A 17667-nucleotide genomic window follows, 5' to 3' on the forward strand; every position below is an offset into this window, starting at 1 on the left:
TTTTTTTAATGATCAATATTTTGTTCCAAAAACATACAACCTTATCAGCTAATAAGAGCTATTTTACAAACATACATACATCTGGATAATTAGAACAATAAATTCTTTTTTTTTTTCTTTCCTTAGACATTCAAACATGATCAGTTAAAAATACAGGATATTTGATCTGTCTTATTGTTCTTGTCCTTTTGTTTGTTGGTTTGTTTTTTGCATTTTCCTTTCCAAAGAGTATTTTCAGATTGGAGTCTTGTGTTGTTGTTTTTCCTTAAAAGCAGAATCTGTTAAAAGGAGTAATATGCATTGCAAGCAAATAAAATACAATTCTAGCAGTTAGAGCATTACAACAAACAATTCCATTTTTTTTTAAAAAAAAGAAGAGCAGAGTAACATTCCAGCTGCAGAATCCGTTTTGACAGCATCTGCCTATAAGTTGGTGCAGGGGGAAGGAGAAGAGAGAGGAATAAGAGCAAGGGACTTCCTTGGAATGAAAGAGAAGGGTGGGCGAGGGAGATGCAATTCACTCATCCAATGTACAACCAGCATTGAGATTCTAAGATGAGGAAACCGCACGAATAAAGTAGGTTTTTTTTTTCCCCCGCTACCAAAACCAAAAAAGTTATCCTGACATATGGCAGAGTAAAAGATAATACTGTATGGGTCTTTCAGCTACGCAACTTCTCTTGCACTTTAGTTGTTAAGGGTCTCTTTTTTTTTTTCCTCTCAGAAACAATCAATATTTTCCGGGAGGAACTCAGCACCAACAGTCAAGAATATCCAACATCCCAAAGCAATAAGGGGAACCTTATATGATCTTTCCCTCATGCCATCAAGCGATCCTATTTCTTGCCACTCCTACTCTGAAGGGTCGATTGGGGAAGAAAATTGGCAGGCGGGCGAGAGAGGACTGTTATGAAAAAGATAACACCAACCACCACCACCACCACCCCAAAAGAGTGAAGACAACCTGACTTCAATTTGTCTCCTGCTCAATGTCTCATTGTGTGAATCAGTGGCAAGCTCACGTCTACACAGGCAGCAAGGCAAGACAGAGGAGCTGGTTGGAACTTGGAGGGGTTAGAATGACCCGTGGGTCATTCTAAGCAGACCTCCATGCAGGACCGGGAATCATTGTTTCCAGCCTCATGTAGGGACATGGGAGAACGATTTTCAAAAATGAAACACGTGCTTTGCAGTCTGGCAGGCCTTGAGACGTGGCTGTTCAGCGCTGATTTAGTCAACGGGGAAGTAAGAAGCGGAGAACTCAGAGCTAATGAGAGGCATCTAGGAAAGCAGATTCCTTTTTATGAATTGCATCTGTAGCTTCTGATGGCTCTGGACAACCCTAAGCCCAAGCAATCCACTATCCCATCAGAATCCTCCAAACTCTCTTCATCTTGGGCAGAGTTTCTGAACCTTGGGCATTTTTAAGATGGGTGGACTTCAATTCCCAGAATTCCCCAGCAGCAATGTCTTAAACTTGCCAAAGTTCAGAAACGCTAGTCTTGGGTGTACAGTCAAAGGACATGCAAACCAAGAGGGAACGAAGCTGTCTTTAGACTCAGAGTTTGTACTTTGTCGAGCCCAAATTCCAACATGCGAGTCCAATAAATCCAGGTTAAAAACAAAGGCATCCTAAATGTGAAGCTAGCGCAAACAACATAATATTCTCTGGTTAAAAAAAAAAAAGTTTTTCATTGCTTGTATTATTTTCAGCCAGCCAAGGGTGGGTGGGTGGTGAGAGTGACAATGTGAGAGTGAGAAAAGAAAGAAAGAAAGAAAGAAAGAAAGAAAGAGAGAGAGAGAGAGAGAGAGAGAGAGAGAGAGAAAGAGAAAGAAAGAAAGAAAGAAAGAAAGAAAGAAAGAAAGAAAGAAAGAAAGAAAGAAAGAAAGAAAGAAAGAAAGAAAGAAAGAAAGAAAAGGATGTGAAGGAGAAAAAGACGGGCCCAAGGAAGACATGATCACAGCCAGTGGGGAAGATCAGGGAAAGTCTCTTTGGCTGGAATTCCTCATGGCTGATCTAGAACATCAAGGATCCAAAAGTTCGACATCAATGGGAATCCCACAAAGTGCATTTTTAGGGTTGACCCTTTTCATAAAAATGGACCTGTGCTCGGGGCCTGTTGTACAGTAGACGCGCGAGGGACTCGAGGCATCTCCTGCGATAGTCAGTTAGGATGCTGGAAGCAGTTGGTGATCCCTGTTTCTCACAACCTTCTCTTTCTTAATCATAAAATAATAATGCCCTTAACAGGAGATTGTGTAATAGGTGGCCTAGAGAAGCCTGGACCAAAAGTACACACACACACACGTGCACGCACAAAAGGAGACAAGAACAGAGCGCTCTGCTTTACTCTCCAGGAAGGGGTGGGGGGAGGCAAACGATCTGTCCTCTGTAGAGGTCAAACAAGCCTTCATTTTTGGCCCTTTGGCTGCCTGGCAGAGCCTTTGGGCATCCTGACCCCACCTCTCTTTTTTTCAGGATGCTGAAGCACTGTGTGGCAGAGGTACGGCAGACGATCAGACACTGGTCTTGCCACAAGGTCTGTAAGGAGTGGCATCCAAACCTCCCCAAGAATTTACCAATTTCTGGGCTCCTTCACCTACTTATATTTAGGGAAAGGTCTACATCTGGATCTGACTTCCTATGGCTCCACAGATGAGGAACTGAAGCAGGGGAAGGTGAAAATGCCAGGGTTCAGGGACCGAAGGAAAAACGTATTTGTTAAAACTTCTTTGCTGCCCATCTCGCCTGGAAGTGACCAAAATGCTTACCCCTTTGAAAATAGGGAAATACTTTTAAAAAACAAGGTTAGCTCTAATCTGGGTCTGATTTTCTGAACATAAATTTCCACTTGGAGAATTGCTTGGAATTTTAGGAGGGAGAAGTTTAGAACTGAGAATCTGCAGGCTGGCCCTGATAACAAGGAACTGAAAAGAATTCCTTTTGAGTATTTGGTAGCTTCAGACCCAAATTACTTCGCGACCCAGATAAAATAGGAAGTTTCCTGCCTTCAATATGCACCAGTAAATTGACTGGAAATTTTAGGGAAGGTGGGGGGGGGGGGAATTCAACAATAGCTCCTGCTCTTACAGCTCTTCCCTGTAAGTTGGAAATGGATCTGGCTTCCTGGCAATGGGGAAAAAATGCTTCCCCTCATTAACGGAGCATATTCTACGATATTCATGCTGAAAGTAAGAAAAAGAAGGAAGAAACTCCACACTTTACAGGGCATTCAGCATGGTTTTAAAACATTGAAGGGATTTCTAGAATTTGGCATGTTTAGATCTGGCTTGCCAGAAAAAAAGAAAAGACCTAAGGATTGGACAGCTGGTACAGGGAGAAAGGTTTTTCAAGTGAGATGTATCCTGCATGAAAACAAACTACACAAAGTAGACAACCCCACCCAGGGACTTCATTTTCTACATCAATGCTATAAAGCTTGAAAAGCCCCAGCTCCATCAGGATATCAGCCCCGCATTGAGATTATTATACCAGAGGTGGTATCTGTTTCTGATTCTTCTACTGCAGATGTTCCTAGTGATTTCAGAGCGTTTTTTGCATAAAGAAGAAAAAAAAACAACCCAGCACTATTCCCAGCTAGGTCTCGCTCAGTCTACTACCCACACCAGTCAGTAAGGCACACTTCTGGATACTGAACAATTCTGGCCCCTACCTTCCAACCTAGTGGCTATCTTCTGCAGCAGTTACACTGCACAGTTCATTAGAAACACGGTGGCCTCAGAAATTTCTGACAAATGTTATCGTTTTCTCTTAACTGGCAAAATATCTCCACTCCTACTCCAGGCTACAAATATCGAGTTATTGCTTTCAAAAGGAAGTCACAATAAAACCAGTACCTGGGCAGGGAACACAGCAGGGAACACAGCTCCCAAATTCCGATCCTCATCTCTCTTTAATTCAACACAGGAAAAACAAAGGCATTCCCAAAGAGAAATTTGGTTGCCAGTTTGAAATCCTTCCCTGGCTATGTAGTGCACACAGAAGTGCACAAGAAGAAAGGCTGTCTGCATGCTGCTAGATTTCGCTCCCCCCAAAAAACTCCTCCTGAGGAACATTGTTGGCAGAATCCAGGGGGAAAAATCACACACACACACACACACACACACACACACACACACACACCTCAGTTCAGAAGAAGGGTTCAGGAGAAGAAGAGAGATGCTGGGAACCTAGCAAACTGGCACTATCATTTTTTTTAAAAAAAGCAAAATAAAATACAAATTAAAGTGTGCTTTCAGTACACGGAATGAAGTCAAATAAATACATTGATTTTTTTTTTAATGTATAGATACATTTTTATATCCTACACCCAGAACTTTATACATTTGGTTTCTTCTTTCTGTTCCTCTTTTTTCCTCTGTTTGGAATCAAAAAGAATTTCTGGTAGCAAGAGGAGGGGAACTAAAATCACTCCACCCTCTCCCTGAAAGGCTAGTGCAGACACCTCAAAGGAAAAACTGCCTCCTTCTCCACTATGTGGAGTGTCCCCCCTGCCCCCCCCCGCCTCGCCTGAAGGGTCCATTGAAAGAGGCCTAAGGCCAAGAGAGTCCAGGCAGAGGCCGGCTGAGGCTGACTCAAGGCAGAAGGTTCCATCCAATCTCCAGACTGGCAAGCAGGGGATTAACTTTTATCTGAGGACAAAAAAAGAAACAGAAAAAAGTGCTGAAAAGAAAACCACCAAGAATCTTCTCAATCATGCAGGTTATCCCAACGGTGCTTTTCCAAAAGGCAACTGGATTTTCTTGTGGTATTTTTTTTTCCTTTGAAAGCATTTTGCTTCTCATCCAAGAAGCTTCTTCAGTTCTGAGAACTGAACAGATAAACCATTTTTACTGATTTCCAAAACGGTATCAAAATTCTGAACCTGGGAAGATTTTCGAACCATTCCTTCCCCCAAAACTGGTTCTTTAGAATGCAACTGTTCCATTAATTAAGGGGTGGTGCAACCCTTTCCAAGCTGAGATAGATTAAACTTGGCCTTTAAATGGCATGCCAAGGACATCTCTCCACAAATTAAATGTAATTTTGTTTGATTAACATTTAAATAAGATGAAATGTTGCCACCATGTTTATCCCTGACGCAATGTATTTAATAATGCACAATATAAAAATGGGGCAACAAGGGCTTTTGGGAGTCCTAGACTGGGCATCTTTGTTTAGAAAGGGACACAAGCAGACGTTAGCAAAAGGGAAAATGCTGAGCGGAGAGGACACCAGGCCAGAAACGCGCAATCGGCAACACTAGGCATTGATTCATAATGTTTTGTAACCAGTTTAAAAAAAAAAAAAAAAGTGTCGTGAAAACTGAAGAATTCAACAAGCACCACTCAGTAGATTCCCTTGGAGCTAAATCCTGCACATTATTAACACATTGCTTTCCTATCAGCTCAGCTATTAGAGGAATAGGACAGGCCTACCTGAATGCTCATCTGTGGTGATGGAGCCAGAGAGCCTATGCTGAAGAAGAGCGGCGTAGTTTTCCTCCACTTCCTGAAAAACACAATCCACCAGACACCCTTGAAGAGATTCTGATGAACGACCATGGTGAAGTACTTGAGAGAGAAACACCGTGGCCAAAAAACGCTGCTTGAGAGGGGACGGAGACTGCCAAAAACTCTCCACAGTAAGGAGAGATTGCAAGGTTACCCACATGTACTTCGTACAGCCTATTCTCCCTCCCTCCCTCTCTGTGAGCAGACAGCAGGAACTGTCACTGGCTGGGAATCAGGACTTCATTGTGCTTATAGTAGCTAATATTGCCAACATGGACTTTAAATTCAATCAAGGCTCATCTTTTCATCACTTCGGATTCAATTTTTCCCCAGTGACTTTTTTTTTTAAAAAAAGACAGAACTTTCAGGTTGGCAAGTTTTATTGAAATCACTAGGTGAGCTTCCTTCGGTCCTTTAAGTAAGGTTTACCTACACATGTTCAAAGATTTGAATTAAAAAATGGGGGGAGGGGGGAGGAATAAGCAGCAAAACGATGATTATTGTTGCTCAGAGGGGCTTGATTTAAGCCTCTGAAGCTAATTGAAAAGATCCTTTTTCAGGGGAAAATCCTTTGTTATATACTGTGAAGCTAATAAAGACAACTTCGAAGGCTGGACACTAGAGAGCACAAAACGGCTACCTTAAAATAAATGTTTGATGTTTGAGTGCAGAACACAAATTCTTCAACCCAAAGTTAGGCAAGAATCTGTTTATAAGGTGGCAACCAACTCTTCCATTTAGGACACTTATGCTCTCATCAAAGCTGTCTGATTTTAGGACTGTCGGCTCTGCTAGATTCCTCTAAATAAAATATTGACTCTTCTCTTCTTGAGCCTCTGAGACTCGAATAGGGTTTTGTTTAATTTTGACTCAAGAAGTTTCAACACCTTGGCTTTGATAAAACAACACCGATTGCAACCTTTACATTTAGTCTTCTAAGCTTTAAACTGCACAATGCAGTTCTTTTCTAGAAGTCATTCCCAACATTCATTCACATTCTCCAGACATGAACGCTTCTCTTCCTCAGGGTTATTCCAAGGTTTTCATTTTTCATCTTGAGCAATCTTTAATCTTGAGCAACAACGTTTCGGCAGAATCTCATCTGCCATCATCAGGCTTCTGTGTTGTGTTCGTCTGACAAACTGACAAAACAAAATGAGATTCTGCCGAAACGTTGCTACAACTTTAAAAGCACAACTATAGTGATGTGGGAAAATACCTGAATAAAGCTGAATACCATACATATATATATATACATACACACACACACACACACATTCTGGAGAACATCTGATTCTCCTGATTTTAGAATTTATAGTGCAGAACTGAACATTAGTTTGAAAAGATACTGTGAAAACCAGTCAAGAAGATAAACACACCTCTCTGGATGACTTATTCCCCACAAGCCTCTTAAATCTCCAGTTCTCTAAAATGTAGCCATTTATATATATGTGTGTGTGTGTGTGTGTGTGTGTGTGTGTGTGTGTATGTATATATGCATGTATGTATGTATGCATATAAAAGATGCTCCATTTACGCGAGAACACGCTACCTTCAAATGCTGAAGGCTGGCCTCTATGTTCTGGATGTAACACATCATCAGGGTGCGCGACTCGACAGAGAAGGACGTTCTTAACGCTTCTGAACTGGATTCCTTGGCAGCTTGCCAGTGGGAAGCTAGCAATTCCTCTGTAAATGGTGAGCTGGCGGTAACTGGCTGGCCATCCCGAGACCTGGGTTGTTGGTGGGCAGAGTCCATTGTGCTTCTGTCTGCAGTGCACTGTAGAACGAGCGAAGTTACCTCTTCGTCGGTGGAGCTCTCCTGTACTGTGCCATATCCATCAAGGATCAAATAATTTCCTACAAAGAGAACAACCTTAATGCCTCCATAAACGGCTTGGAGGAGCATATAACCCAACCTATCTGTGTCTGTGTGTCTCATGCAAACTTCCTCTCTCAACCCTTCTGTTATGAAGTTGTACCACTGCCAACTAGTTCCTGCCACATTTTGCCCTTGCTCTGGAAGGAAAGAGAGGTGGCACTTATGCTAAATGGAAAAAAATGTGAAATTTCTTAAAAGCATGTGGCACGTAGGGGAACCGGCAATCTGAATGGGATTTCGGGTGGACGGAAGGAGAGTATACAGATTAATATATATACAGATTAAAGGACCCTGTAAGTCATCTAGTCCAACCCCCCCGCCCAAGCAAACCCTACACCATTCCTGACATATGGCAGTCCAGTCTCTTCTTGAAAGCTTCCAGTGATGAAGCTCTAATTGGATTTAATCAGTCTTTTATTGACCCAAAAGATCAGACGGAAAAGGTCCAAGACAAGACAGCCAATGGCTGGGATCCGACACCAGCCCTCCTAATCCTATTTCTTATTTCTCTCCCAATGCATTTCAAACATTTCCAGAGAAACTCTGATTACCAGGAACATGCTTAACGAGAGAATTCAGCATTTAGCAGATACTCTTAGGCTTTGTCGTGGCTCAGAAGCGCTCCACCATCCGTCCCAACAACACCCAGGAGCTTTGACAACGCAGCGGTCTGTTTCAGGTTTGCATCCGGCTGGACTGACTCACCTGAGATCCGTAGCTGCACCTCTTCCGTCTCTTTCCCATCTGCCACATCGCCTTCTGATGGGTTCTCATCGGTGTGAGCTTCCTGAGCATCAAAAAAGTGCTCCCCACCATCTTCAGCAGCACTGGCTCCTCCTTCCAGTTCCTTGGCTGGGGGCTCTGGGTTTGTTCTCAAGGGGTCCATCAACTGCCCGCTAGGCAACACAGCCTCCCCTGGCGATACCAATTCGTTTGAAGGCCATTTATCACAACTAAGTTCAAAGTCATTTGTTTTTGTCCCCGTGGGTGTCCTTCCAGGCCCAGGCAGGGCATTGTCGTCGTTATCTGAGAACTGAAGTCCTCTCTTGACAATGTTCTCCTCAGGGGCCCCTGGCAGATCTCTTCTGTGGTCAGAAAAAGGATGCCAGTCTTCAAGGGACACTTGTTCAGACATGCCAAGCTGCTGCATCAGTAATTTCTTCAATAAACCCACTGGAAGGGAAATGCAAAAGCACCAAAGTCAAGTCCTGCCAAGTATTCTCTCTCTTCTAGAAACTGGAAGCCAGAAGCCAGATTTCTCCAACCTGGCACTAACTCCCATCAGCCTTCAGTCAAAGAGCCAGGGGTCAGAGAAGTTAGGAGCTGCAGTCCAAGTCGCCTTTCACTTTGTTTAGGGAAAGCTAAGCTCAGGCAAAGTGGAAGACATATGCACACAACACCGGTCTATTATTGGAATACAGTCATAGGCTGATCATCTGGTTTTCTTTTACTCTTATCTTTGAAAGGCAGGTTATCTTCATTTGTTCAAGGGGCAACAGATACCTCTAAACCCATCAGACAAAATTTCTACCCAGGCCTTACAGATTCATGCATCTTCAACTACTTACGGTTTCTTAGTGCATCCAACGCCCATCGATTTTCTGAAGCTTGGAATGAGAGCTCTGGGCTACTTTGGCTGTAATGTTCGGGTGACTCTTTGATCAATAAGTCCGCTGGCAGTTTTTCTCCAAACTGCTTGTTGGCTTCCAGAAGTTCTTCCTCTTCTGACTTCTCAGACGTGGTTACTGAAGGAGACGAAGTCTTCAGCCCCAAATCTTTATCTAACAAACAAAGCAAATGACAAAATGAATGCAAGAGTTTAAAAGAAAGCATAAACTTGAGTAAGTATGTGACTTTCTCTTTGTCTCTTAGTTTGAATCTTAGCTCTTCTTTTGGAGTGACAGCTCAAACCGCAGAACTTACAATTAGACAGCTACCTATTGATGGACTTCCAAAACTTTGGAGGCAGGGCATGTGTGATGACCCGGGATGTGGCACAAAGACAACGCAGTCAGATAATCAATAAGAGTCCCTTTATTATCTCCAACTTTGCCCCTAATGTCCAGGTTACCTTCTGGGCTGGAGAAAAAATTCTCCCAGGAACAGCCTTTGACTGCAGAAAATTCAGTCCAAAACAGGGTAAACACAAACTGTAACTTAAAGTCCAACCAAGCCAAACTGAAATGATTAATTTGGCAGGGCAGGAGAAGGAATTTCAGACTTGAAAGCACGGTAAAACTCACACAGTTGGGAAGACATCAGGAACACAGATAAGCCACAACAATATAAGATAAAGTCAGTTTGCTCCCAACAGCTTGCCGTAGTCAGCTTGCCTTTTTTATAAACTGTGTTCCCAGCTGCAGCTACTTAAGGGAATCAGGACCCTTTCCTCCCCCATAAACCACACAACCCACATTGCTTTCTTTTCCATTCCTCCCTGCATGCCCTAGGATGAAGAGGGGGTGGGCCTAGGTCTTCCTCTGAACCCCCTCTCCCTTGTTCTACCTTTCCTCTCCTCTGCCCAGCCAGACTTTGCCCTTCCCCAGTTTCCTCCACAGCCAACGGAGCCACGCTCCCACTCCCTGTCAGCTGTTCGTTTTCCTCCTTGGATTCAGACTCCGACAGGGGCATGACAGCATGTTATGTAAAACAGAATACCAAAAAATGTTAATGTACCATTGAGTACTAAGTATCTTGATGAAAGAAGTGAAACATATCTGCAGAATTCTGTACCATACCCTGTCTAAGGTAATTTTCCAGAAAGGCTCATTGCAGTTAAGAAAGACTTCAAGCTCTCCAGAATAATCAGAAGTGCATTGAAATCTGCCCTTGGTTTTTACCTGGACTTTGCTTGCTGCTATCTGGGCTAGTCTGTTCTTCCTTCAATTTAGGCTGGTCATCTTCTTCCTCGTGGTCTTCCCTGCAAGCCAAAGAAGGAAAATAAATCGACCACTGTGGAATCCTCACTCATAAGCTGTGTCTTTTTAAAATGCAGATCCTGCTTAGTTGCAGGCTACCTGTGGAATTAAACACCCATCAATATTTCTTTTTGTTCATACATATGTTGTTGTTTTTTTCAACTTACTCGCATGGTCCTGATTGTGGCAATGGAATTACATTTCTGCCTCTTCCAACTTTGACGTTTCCTGCCATCTGTACTATGAGGTCTTGCCATCTATAATAACGCAGATATAAAGAAATTTGTCCAAAATAAATCATCTTCTACCTCCTGCAGATGGACACGAGCTCTACTTCCGTCAGCACTCCATTTAAGGTATTGTATCTTTTTCTACGTATGTGCGGCCTTTGTGCAATGAGGGGGCTTAGGTTGCTTTGAAGTACCTTTTCTGCTTGAAACGGAATAGGGTCATATTCCCAATTTTCATACTCCGGGTGCTTTTCTTGAATTAACTGAGATTTACAGCTTTTGCAGAACAGTGTCCTTGATGACAGATGAGCCTGTTTGTAACTTAATAAAGACTACAAATATTTTCTATGACATGTTTTGAGAAGCCCTACTGTTGATTAATACGTTATTAATCCAAGTTGACTTTAAATGTGGAATACTACATGGACCTCAACTTTGTTTCTTGGTTAAATCTCCTCCATGCCCCATTTTTATTGGCAGGAGAGAAAGATGACATAGTGGGAGGAAGAATCCTCAAATAGTTCTATTAAAAAACATCTACAACTTCTAGAACGAGGCTCCTTCACAGATTTGGATCACAAGATTTATTTTCCTCTTTAACAAGTGATAAAATAGTCTGCATTTTCCCAAGCCGACTTACACTGTCTTTTCAGAAACTGTCTGTGCCACCAGTTCATAAATCTGGGCTCCATTTTCCGACATGGAAATGACAAAGAATGCTTTATTATCTGGAGAAACAAGGAACAAGTTAAAGCTGATAGAACCTCTATATCTTTTGATTTACTACAATTCAGCTTTGTATATCAGATACGGTTGAGAAGAAGACAGTAACTGTTGCAGCAACTACATGAGTTTAGAATGGGCCTATAGTTCTCTGCTCAAGTGTGACTCTTAACCCTGTAGTTCCTATATCGATCCTTGGTCGAATAAACACTAGCACAGGCGTCATGACTGATGTGGGCAATTTTGCATTAAGGATTGTCGAACAGGTGAATAGGAAGTGCTATACAGTTCACTTCTATTTGTATAAAGTTCTGTGAAAAAGTTAGTCCTTTCATTTTTGTCACTAATCAATATCAGAGCTTATAATAATAATATAAATTAAGTGCTTTAAATATCTAAGACTGATTATGTTTTAATCCTCTAGAAACCGAATAGCTGAAATTAGCCATTGCTTTAATCTTAGCCCAAAGGAATGCAGCAGCAATTCTCACACTTTACCTCTCACAGGTCAGAGGTTTAATTACAGCATCTATTATGCTATTTGCTGGAAAATCAATTACACAACTTCTGTATGGAACCTAATTAGGCTTTTTTCCCAAACTGGGCCCTTACAAAGGAGAGCAATTAGGAATATATATACTTAAATGAAGGTTAGAGACTAAAAGCCACGTTTTTAAGAGCAGTCAATTCTGGAAAGCACTTTTATTTAATTGGATTCTAACAGGGCTACTTCTATTAAGTATAAATATACCAGGTAGCAGAATGCCACAAGATTACCCTCCTGTGGCCTTTCCCCAGAAGAATCTCAAGTGCAGCAGACTGGAGATACAGATAACCAACAAGATGGTAACCAAACTACATGGATTTTACTATAGCCCTGTTTGCAACCCCCTGTGTACGGGCTGAACCATTGTCTTGTTGTGTTACCGATTTGTGTTTCAACTTTAATTAACAGATATGGGGGCGGGGGGTGTCCTTGGGTTTCATTATCCCAAACCAGATAACATAATCGGTGCTCTAATGATGTTACCTAGTTTGGGCAATGAAATGTCTACAAGAAAACAGCCAAACTCAGAGATAATACCAAGGATCCTCATTTCAACTCTGATTTACAAATATTCTCCTTTATTGATAATAGACACTTGGCCTGATATGCTCCTCTGAAGGATCACTAGGCATCCAGGATATGGAAACAGCAATCCATTCCATTACCTCTACCAACTGATACGAGGCTGTTACTGGAGAATACGCTTCTCTGGATCGACCAGATATAATGACATCCATACAGCCTGAAAAGTTCCAGTTTTGACTCAACTGCTCAGAGAGCATTCTGTCAGAAAGCGAGGGTCAGCTAGATGCTTGAGAGGAGCATCAAGGTTCTTCTTAATGAGCAAAGATTTTCAACCTGCTATTCTTCCCTGAATCCCATCCTTATATACCCAAGGGCAATGACTGGATTAGACAGCACCATTTTCGTTTTCAAAACAGTGTTAGATCTGCAATATACATTCTCAGTCCTACTAACCTGTAGCCACTTGGCGAACCAAAACGGTGTTCAGTTTAATAACAGGGCTAAATGTGTGCTTGCTATCAGCTGTATTAGCCAGGATCTTGCTGTGACATCTCAACACCAGTCTGTCATCTTGCTTCTGCAACAATACCAGAATATCTTCCAAGAGCAATGTATAGAGATCTGCAGTGGTAAGAGAAAAACAGAAATGGGCTATTATTTCTACTTTGTAGTTATCGAAGGCTGCATCCTGAGCAGAAGCAATAATAAGCCATAAAATTTCTCAGCCAGGCACACATTTTAGACCCATCTGTACCAGCTTGAAAACCACTGCTGTCTTCGTTATCTTCCAACCCATCTCAAAATACTCATTGCTTAATTAGCTCTAAGGAAATGACATAACATCTTCAAGCAATTTCCCCCATGTCCTATCAGTCTCAAGGAAAATAACAGGTAACAACGTACCAATCATTTTGTCACGATTCACCTTCCAAGTCAGAGGCCCTTCATGAATCATTTTTTTCTTCGTTAGATCTAAATTCTACCAAAAAAGAGCAAAATGTATTTATACATATTTATCCATTTTGATTGGCAGATCCTTGGTGTTTTGTTGCATTTATTGTATTTTACTTCCTGATAGGTGTTTTAGTATGGAACTACTTTTCTGGTCACGACTTGTACAATTCAATTTATCAGAAGGATATTGCAAATTTGAGGAACCAATATTAGATATCTTTTAATATCTAGTCATCTTATTTGATCACAGAAAAAGGCAGAGTGATTTTGATTATCTCACTTCCTAATTATCATAGGTAGGTCATTTTGCACTAAAGAATTCTAACCTGAGAAAAGGGACAGGAAGCGACCTCATAATTCCCTTTCAAGCCTCCCTTTCTAGGCAATAATTCTCATTTTATATAGCCTGATCCAGCTTGTTGATAAATCCAGGTCCATCTGTGTCCTGAGCAAAACTGGCCCCAAATGTGGTGAGTTATGTAAAATTTTCCATTCGTTTTGCTTTGCGGTATCTCAAAGTCCAAATACCGGAGGCAATAAAATTGGGTAGAAAGAGAAGCAGAAAGAACTACAAAGTACATTTGTGAATGCTTATCAGATTTCAGGATCCCTCTGCTCTTTCTTCCACTCACCCTGAATTCATCCAGCAGAGGGCCCTCCACCTGCTTCAGGTAGGACAAATCAAGCCGCCGCTGGTAGTCCTCCAAACGCTGTTGAGAAAAGACAAGCTCAGGTCAGCTGAAGGAAAGCAACAATTATGTCATTCTGGGATCCCTTTAAAACAAAGGATAGACAGAGACACCTTCTCACTGATAAACCCATAAACCCACCACGCAGCCAATAGTCCCTTCAGCTTTTGAAAAACCGAGTTGCATTTGCCTCTTCTTACCTGCTTGTTCTCGGCTTCTTTGACAGCTTGGTTCACAAAATTGAGAATCTGGCGACAATGATCTGCTGCTTTCTTCACTTTTTCCTTCTCTAAAGGTTGCTCTAAAGTATGAAACGGGTGAAAAGTGAAACAATAATAATGAAACACATAACCGCACACACGCACACACACACACATTCATTCTCAAGACAAAATGCACTCTTTTGTCTGTTAAGACAAAACAGCTAAGACAAAATGTAAACGCCCCACATTTCCAAGCTTCTTTTAAAAAGCAAATTATGAAGCAGAACTTTGTATCAATGCTTTCTGAAATTCATGCATTAATGTTACAGGTAATAAGAATGCAAAAAGGAAGGAATGGCAACAGCAAAAATAAATACACAGAATACTTTATCTCATCATTAACAATCTAATTTTTTTTAATCACAACTCATCCTTCATCTGGAGGAAAATAAGGGGATTTCAGAAAGATGAAGCGGTACTGAAATGGGGGCAAATTATTTTTGAACAGAATTTGTTAATTTGGGTTTTATTTTGAACCTAAGTTGCTCTCTGTAATTGCCACATCCCAATGCAGCCACAAAAAAAATGGGCTACGTGGTACCTGAGTACTTTGCAATATTATCCAGCAAGAGGGGATACTTGGTGAGCCGTTGCATCTCAGTGGGAATAATATCTTTTAGCTGTAATCGGCGACACAGCGGATTGCTCTCAGCTTCCTAAATGGAAAAAGTGGAAGTGTATGTGTAATTTTTATTAAGACCATAATTACCTGAATTGATACAGCCCTATAAACGTTTTAGTGGTTCGCATTACAGGCTAGAAAATACAGGTTAAGGAACACCAAGACTGAGCAGAAATGAAAACAATCCTATTTTAGTAGGCAATTAGAGGAAAGGTTCAGCGTGAAACCTGAAAACAGATTCCGCTACTCATTATTTCAGACTTAATATGACCAGCAATCAATCTCAGTCGCAGGCTTACAGGAGACAGTAGCTTAGTTTTCTGCACCATGTAAAGAGTATATAATATTTTAGAATCTCAACCAGCGAGCTGAGAAAATTAGCGAAGATCTTTCATAAATCAAGCGAGATACTTGGCATTTATTTATTTCTCCTTCCGTTTTTTTAAAAACCAGGACACAGCCTCGGAAAGGTGTTTTTTTTTTTAAAGAGCTCAGCTTTGACAATGGAGAGCTCCACTTCCTGCAGAGGCTTTGATGTGGGAGATTGTCTTCCAGCCTATAAACTGACTCCCCAAAAGCTCATGAAGCTAACAGGAATTTGAATGAGCTACCAGCTCATCACAGAGCTGAGTTAAAATGGGGGAAGGACTATTTGGTAGCTCTTAGACTGAAATGGAGCAAATGCCATCTTCGCTGGATTAGTCTATCAAAGATTTCATAGCAAAAAAAAAAAAAAAGCTCATGCACGGACAGATTAAGTATAGTTCTGATTTGTAAATTACAGGTAGTCCTCGGTTTACGACCAAAATTGAGGCCAAAATTTCTGTGGCTAAACAAGACATTTATTTGTTAAGTGAGTTTTGCACCATTTTAGAACCTTTTTTTTTTTGGGGGGGGGGAGGAGGGGACACATTTGGTAAGTGAATCACCGCTGTTCTTAAATTAGTAATACGGTTGCTAAGTCAATCTGGTTTCCCCAGCTGACACGGCTTGTCAGAAGGTCGCAAAAAGGGGTTACATGATCCAGGGACATGGCGAACGTCGTTAATATGAGTCAGTTGCCAAGTGTCTGAATTTTGATCACATGATGATGGGGATGCTGCCACAGTCGTAAAGGTGAAAAATGGTCATAACTCGCTTTTTTTCCAGAGCCATTTTAACTTTGAACAGTCACTAAGTGAACTGCTGTAAGTCAAGGATTACCTGTATAAAAAAGTATAATTTTAATTATTAAAAGCCATCTAGGGCTGCTTCAAGTTGAGAAAGGCAGCGTATAAGTTGAATGAATGGATGGATGGGATGGAAGGAATGCTTTGTCCTCACCTCTGATCTCCAGCAGCCCTCAAGCAAGGATCAGCTAGATGCCAACCCCCCAAATATTTACCTGGACGAAAATCTGGAAGCGAGAATCCTTCTTTTGCCTTGACTTGATCACCTCAAGAGCAAAAGGCTGGTTGCTACAGAAGGTAGCCGTGGCTTGCTTCAATTTCTCTTCACCTGCTCCACTGAACTGGGATGAGAATCCACAGGTACAAAATATAAAAATAATAATAATAATGAACTGCAGGTGTAGTGCTAGCATGAACAATTACTTACACAGCAAATGGATGCTTGGGAACAAAACATGTTTCTGTGTTAGCCAGTTCATGGGAAGACCCATTTTCCTCTTTCTTTCTATCATTGTACACAGACTTTGGAAAATAGGGGTTCCTATTACCAGCTTTAACGAACAACTCCCAAGATTAAATAATTATCATAAAACCTATTGCTACTAAATACCAGCATGCCTCATTTTTAGGGAATCCTGATTAAGTCTTTAATGCCTTGATGAATATATTAACATTTGCTGCACTTTTGTATTTTAATGTTCTTACTTGACTCCAAAAACCTAATGTGAGAACTTACAGCCTGAAAATGTCCAAGATGTTTAATAACTTTGTCTTCCTGTCACTTCCAAGTTTTGCACTCTCTTGACTTTGTGAAACAACTTTTAGAGGATAAGAAGCCCTCTTTTTTCTTTATGAGGAATGGTGACCTTTAAGCTAAATTATCTTATTCACATGTTCATTATATAAGAAAGCCACTCGGCTAGATATTTCTTAGCGAAAGCAAATACGTGGCCCGTGTTGCCAAACCTTATTTTAATACTGCCCCTTTTTATTTAATTCTCCTAGAATGGAAGTTTCAGATAATAGATTTCTAGAGAAGATAAACTGTTGTAGCTCAGCTGATCTTTTATTTCTTAAACATTTCAATTCTCAGGGAAAAAAAAAACCCCAGTTGTGTTTTTTCTCATATGTACACACACAAACATTTAGTTTACCCAAGTTAACAAATCTTCTCCAATTTGATCAATTACAGATGTCTCGTTTCTTTTCCTCACTGCTTTCATCTGCTCATTCAGTCCAGCTAAGTAGCAAAGAAAAAGAAAGAAGGAGAGAGATTTGGAAAAACCAAAGCAATTGCCTGAAACCACTGATACTTAACCACCCCATGGTTATTTCAGGATCAACTTCTACGTGGTTGTAACAACCAGCCGCACATGTTCCACCCCCTCCTGCATTTTTCTGCAATGCAGGGTCCCCTTTGTTTTCAAAACAACATTTGGTTGATCCATTGGCTGGGACAGATTAGCTTGGTAGTCAAACCTGACATTGTGAGTTCAAAAAATGACTGACCCGAAGACACCCAGCTAGCTTTCATGCCTAAGGCAGGATAAAACTCAGTCTCCTGGTTTCTAGCCTGATATTTTAACAATTAGACCAAGATAACTCTCTGTATAGTATAATATAATATAATA

General features: G+C 41.2%; 1 protein-coding gene across 7 annotated transcripts in view; it reads right to left on the bottom strand.

Moving 5' to 3' along the window:
• Window positions 1-247: 247 nt before the first annotated feature.
• ARHGEF12 (Rho guanine nucleotide exchange factor 12) overlaps window positions 248-17667 on the bottom strand; it is a 60805-nt gene continuing 43385 nt past the window's right edge. For 5 of the 7 annotated variants that reach the window (XM_087939158.1, XM_087939159.1, XM_087939160.1 and 2 more), the window contains 15 exons: window positions 17191-17276; window positions 16252-16377; window positions 14787-14901; window positions 14183-14283; window positions 13926-14003; window positions 13243-13318; window positions 12793-12960; window positions 11185-11272; window positions 10482-10571; window positions 10237-10316; window positions 8965-9177; window positions 8102-8569; window positions 7067-7374; window positions 5432-5512; window positions 4700-4825 (listed from right to left, as the gene is read on the bottom strand). In XM_087939158.1, the coding sequence (XP_087795284.1) occupies window positions 4820-4825; window positions 5432-5512; window positions 7067-7374; window positions 8102-8569; window positions 8965-9177; window positions 10237-10316; window positions 10482-10571; window positions 11185-11272; window positions 12793-12960; window positions 13243-13318; window positions 13926-14003; window positions 14183-14283; window positions 14787-14901; window positions 16252-16377; window positions 17191-17276 (2084 nt within the window). In that variant the 3' untranslated portion in view covers window positions 4700-4819. Of the gene's footprint in view, window positions 4654-4699; window positions 4826-5431; window positions 5513-7066; window positions 7375-8101; window positions 8570-8964; window positions 9178-10236; window positions 10317-10481; window positions 10572-11184; window positions 11273-12792; window positions 12961-13242; window positions 13319-13925; window positions 14004-14182; window positions 14284-14786; window positions 14902-16251; window positions 16378-17190; window positions 17277-17667 lie in introns of those variants that run through there. The other 2 variants (XM_026709180.2, XM_026709182.2) reach the window with 2 other exon arrangements.

This window comes from Pseudonaja textilis, chromosome 9, assembly GCF_049901715.1.
Source record: "Pseudonaja textilis isolate UNSWEBS1 chromosome 9, rPseTex1.2, whole genome shotgun sequence".
In the NCBI taxonomy this organism is placed as follows: domain Eukaryota; kingdom Metazoa; phylum Chordata; class Lepidosauria; order Squamata; family Elapidae; genus Pseudonaja; species Pseudonaja textilis.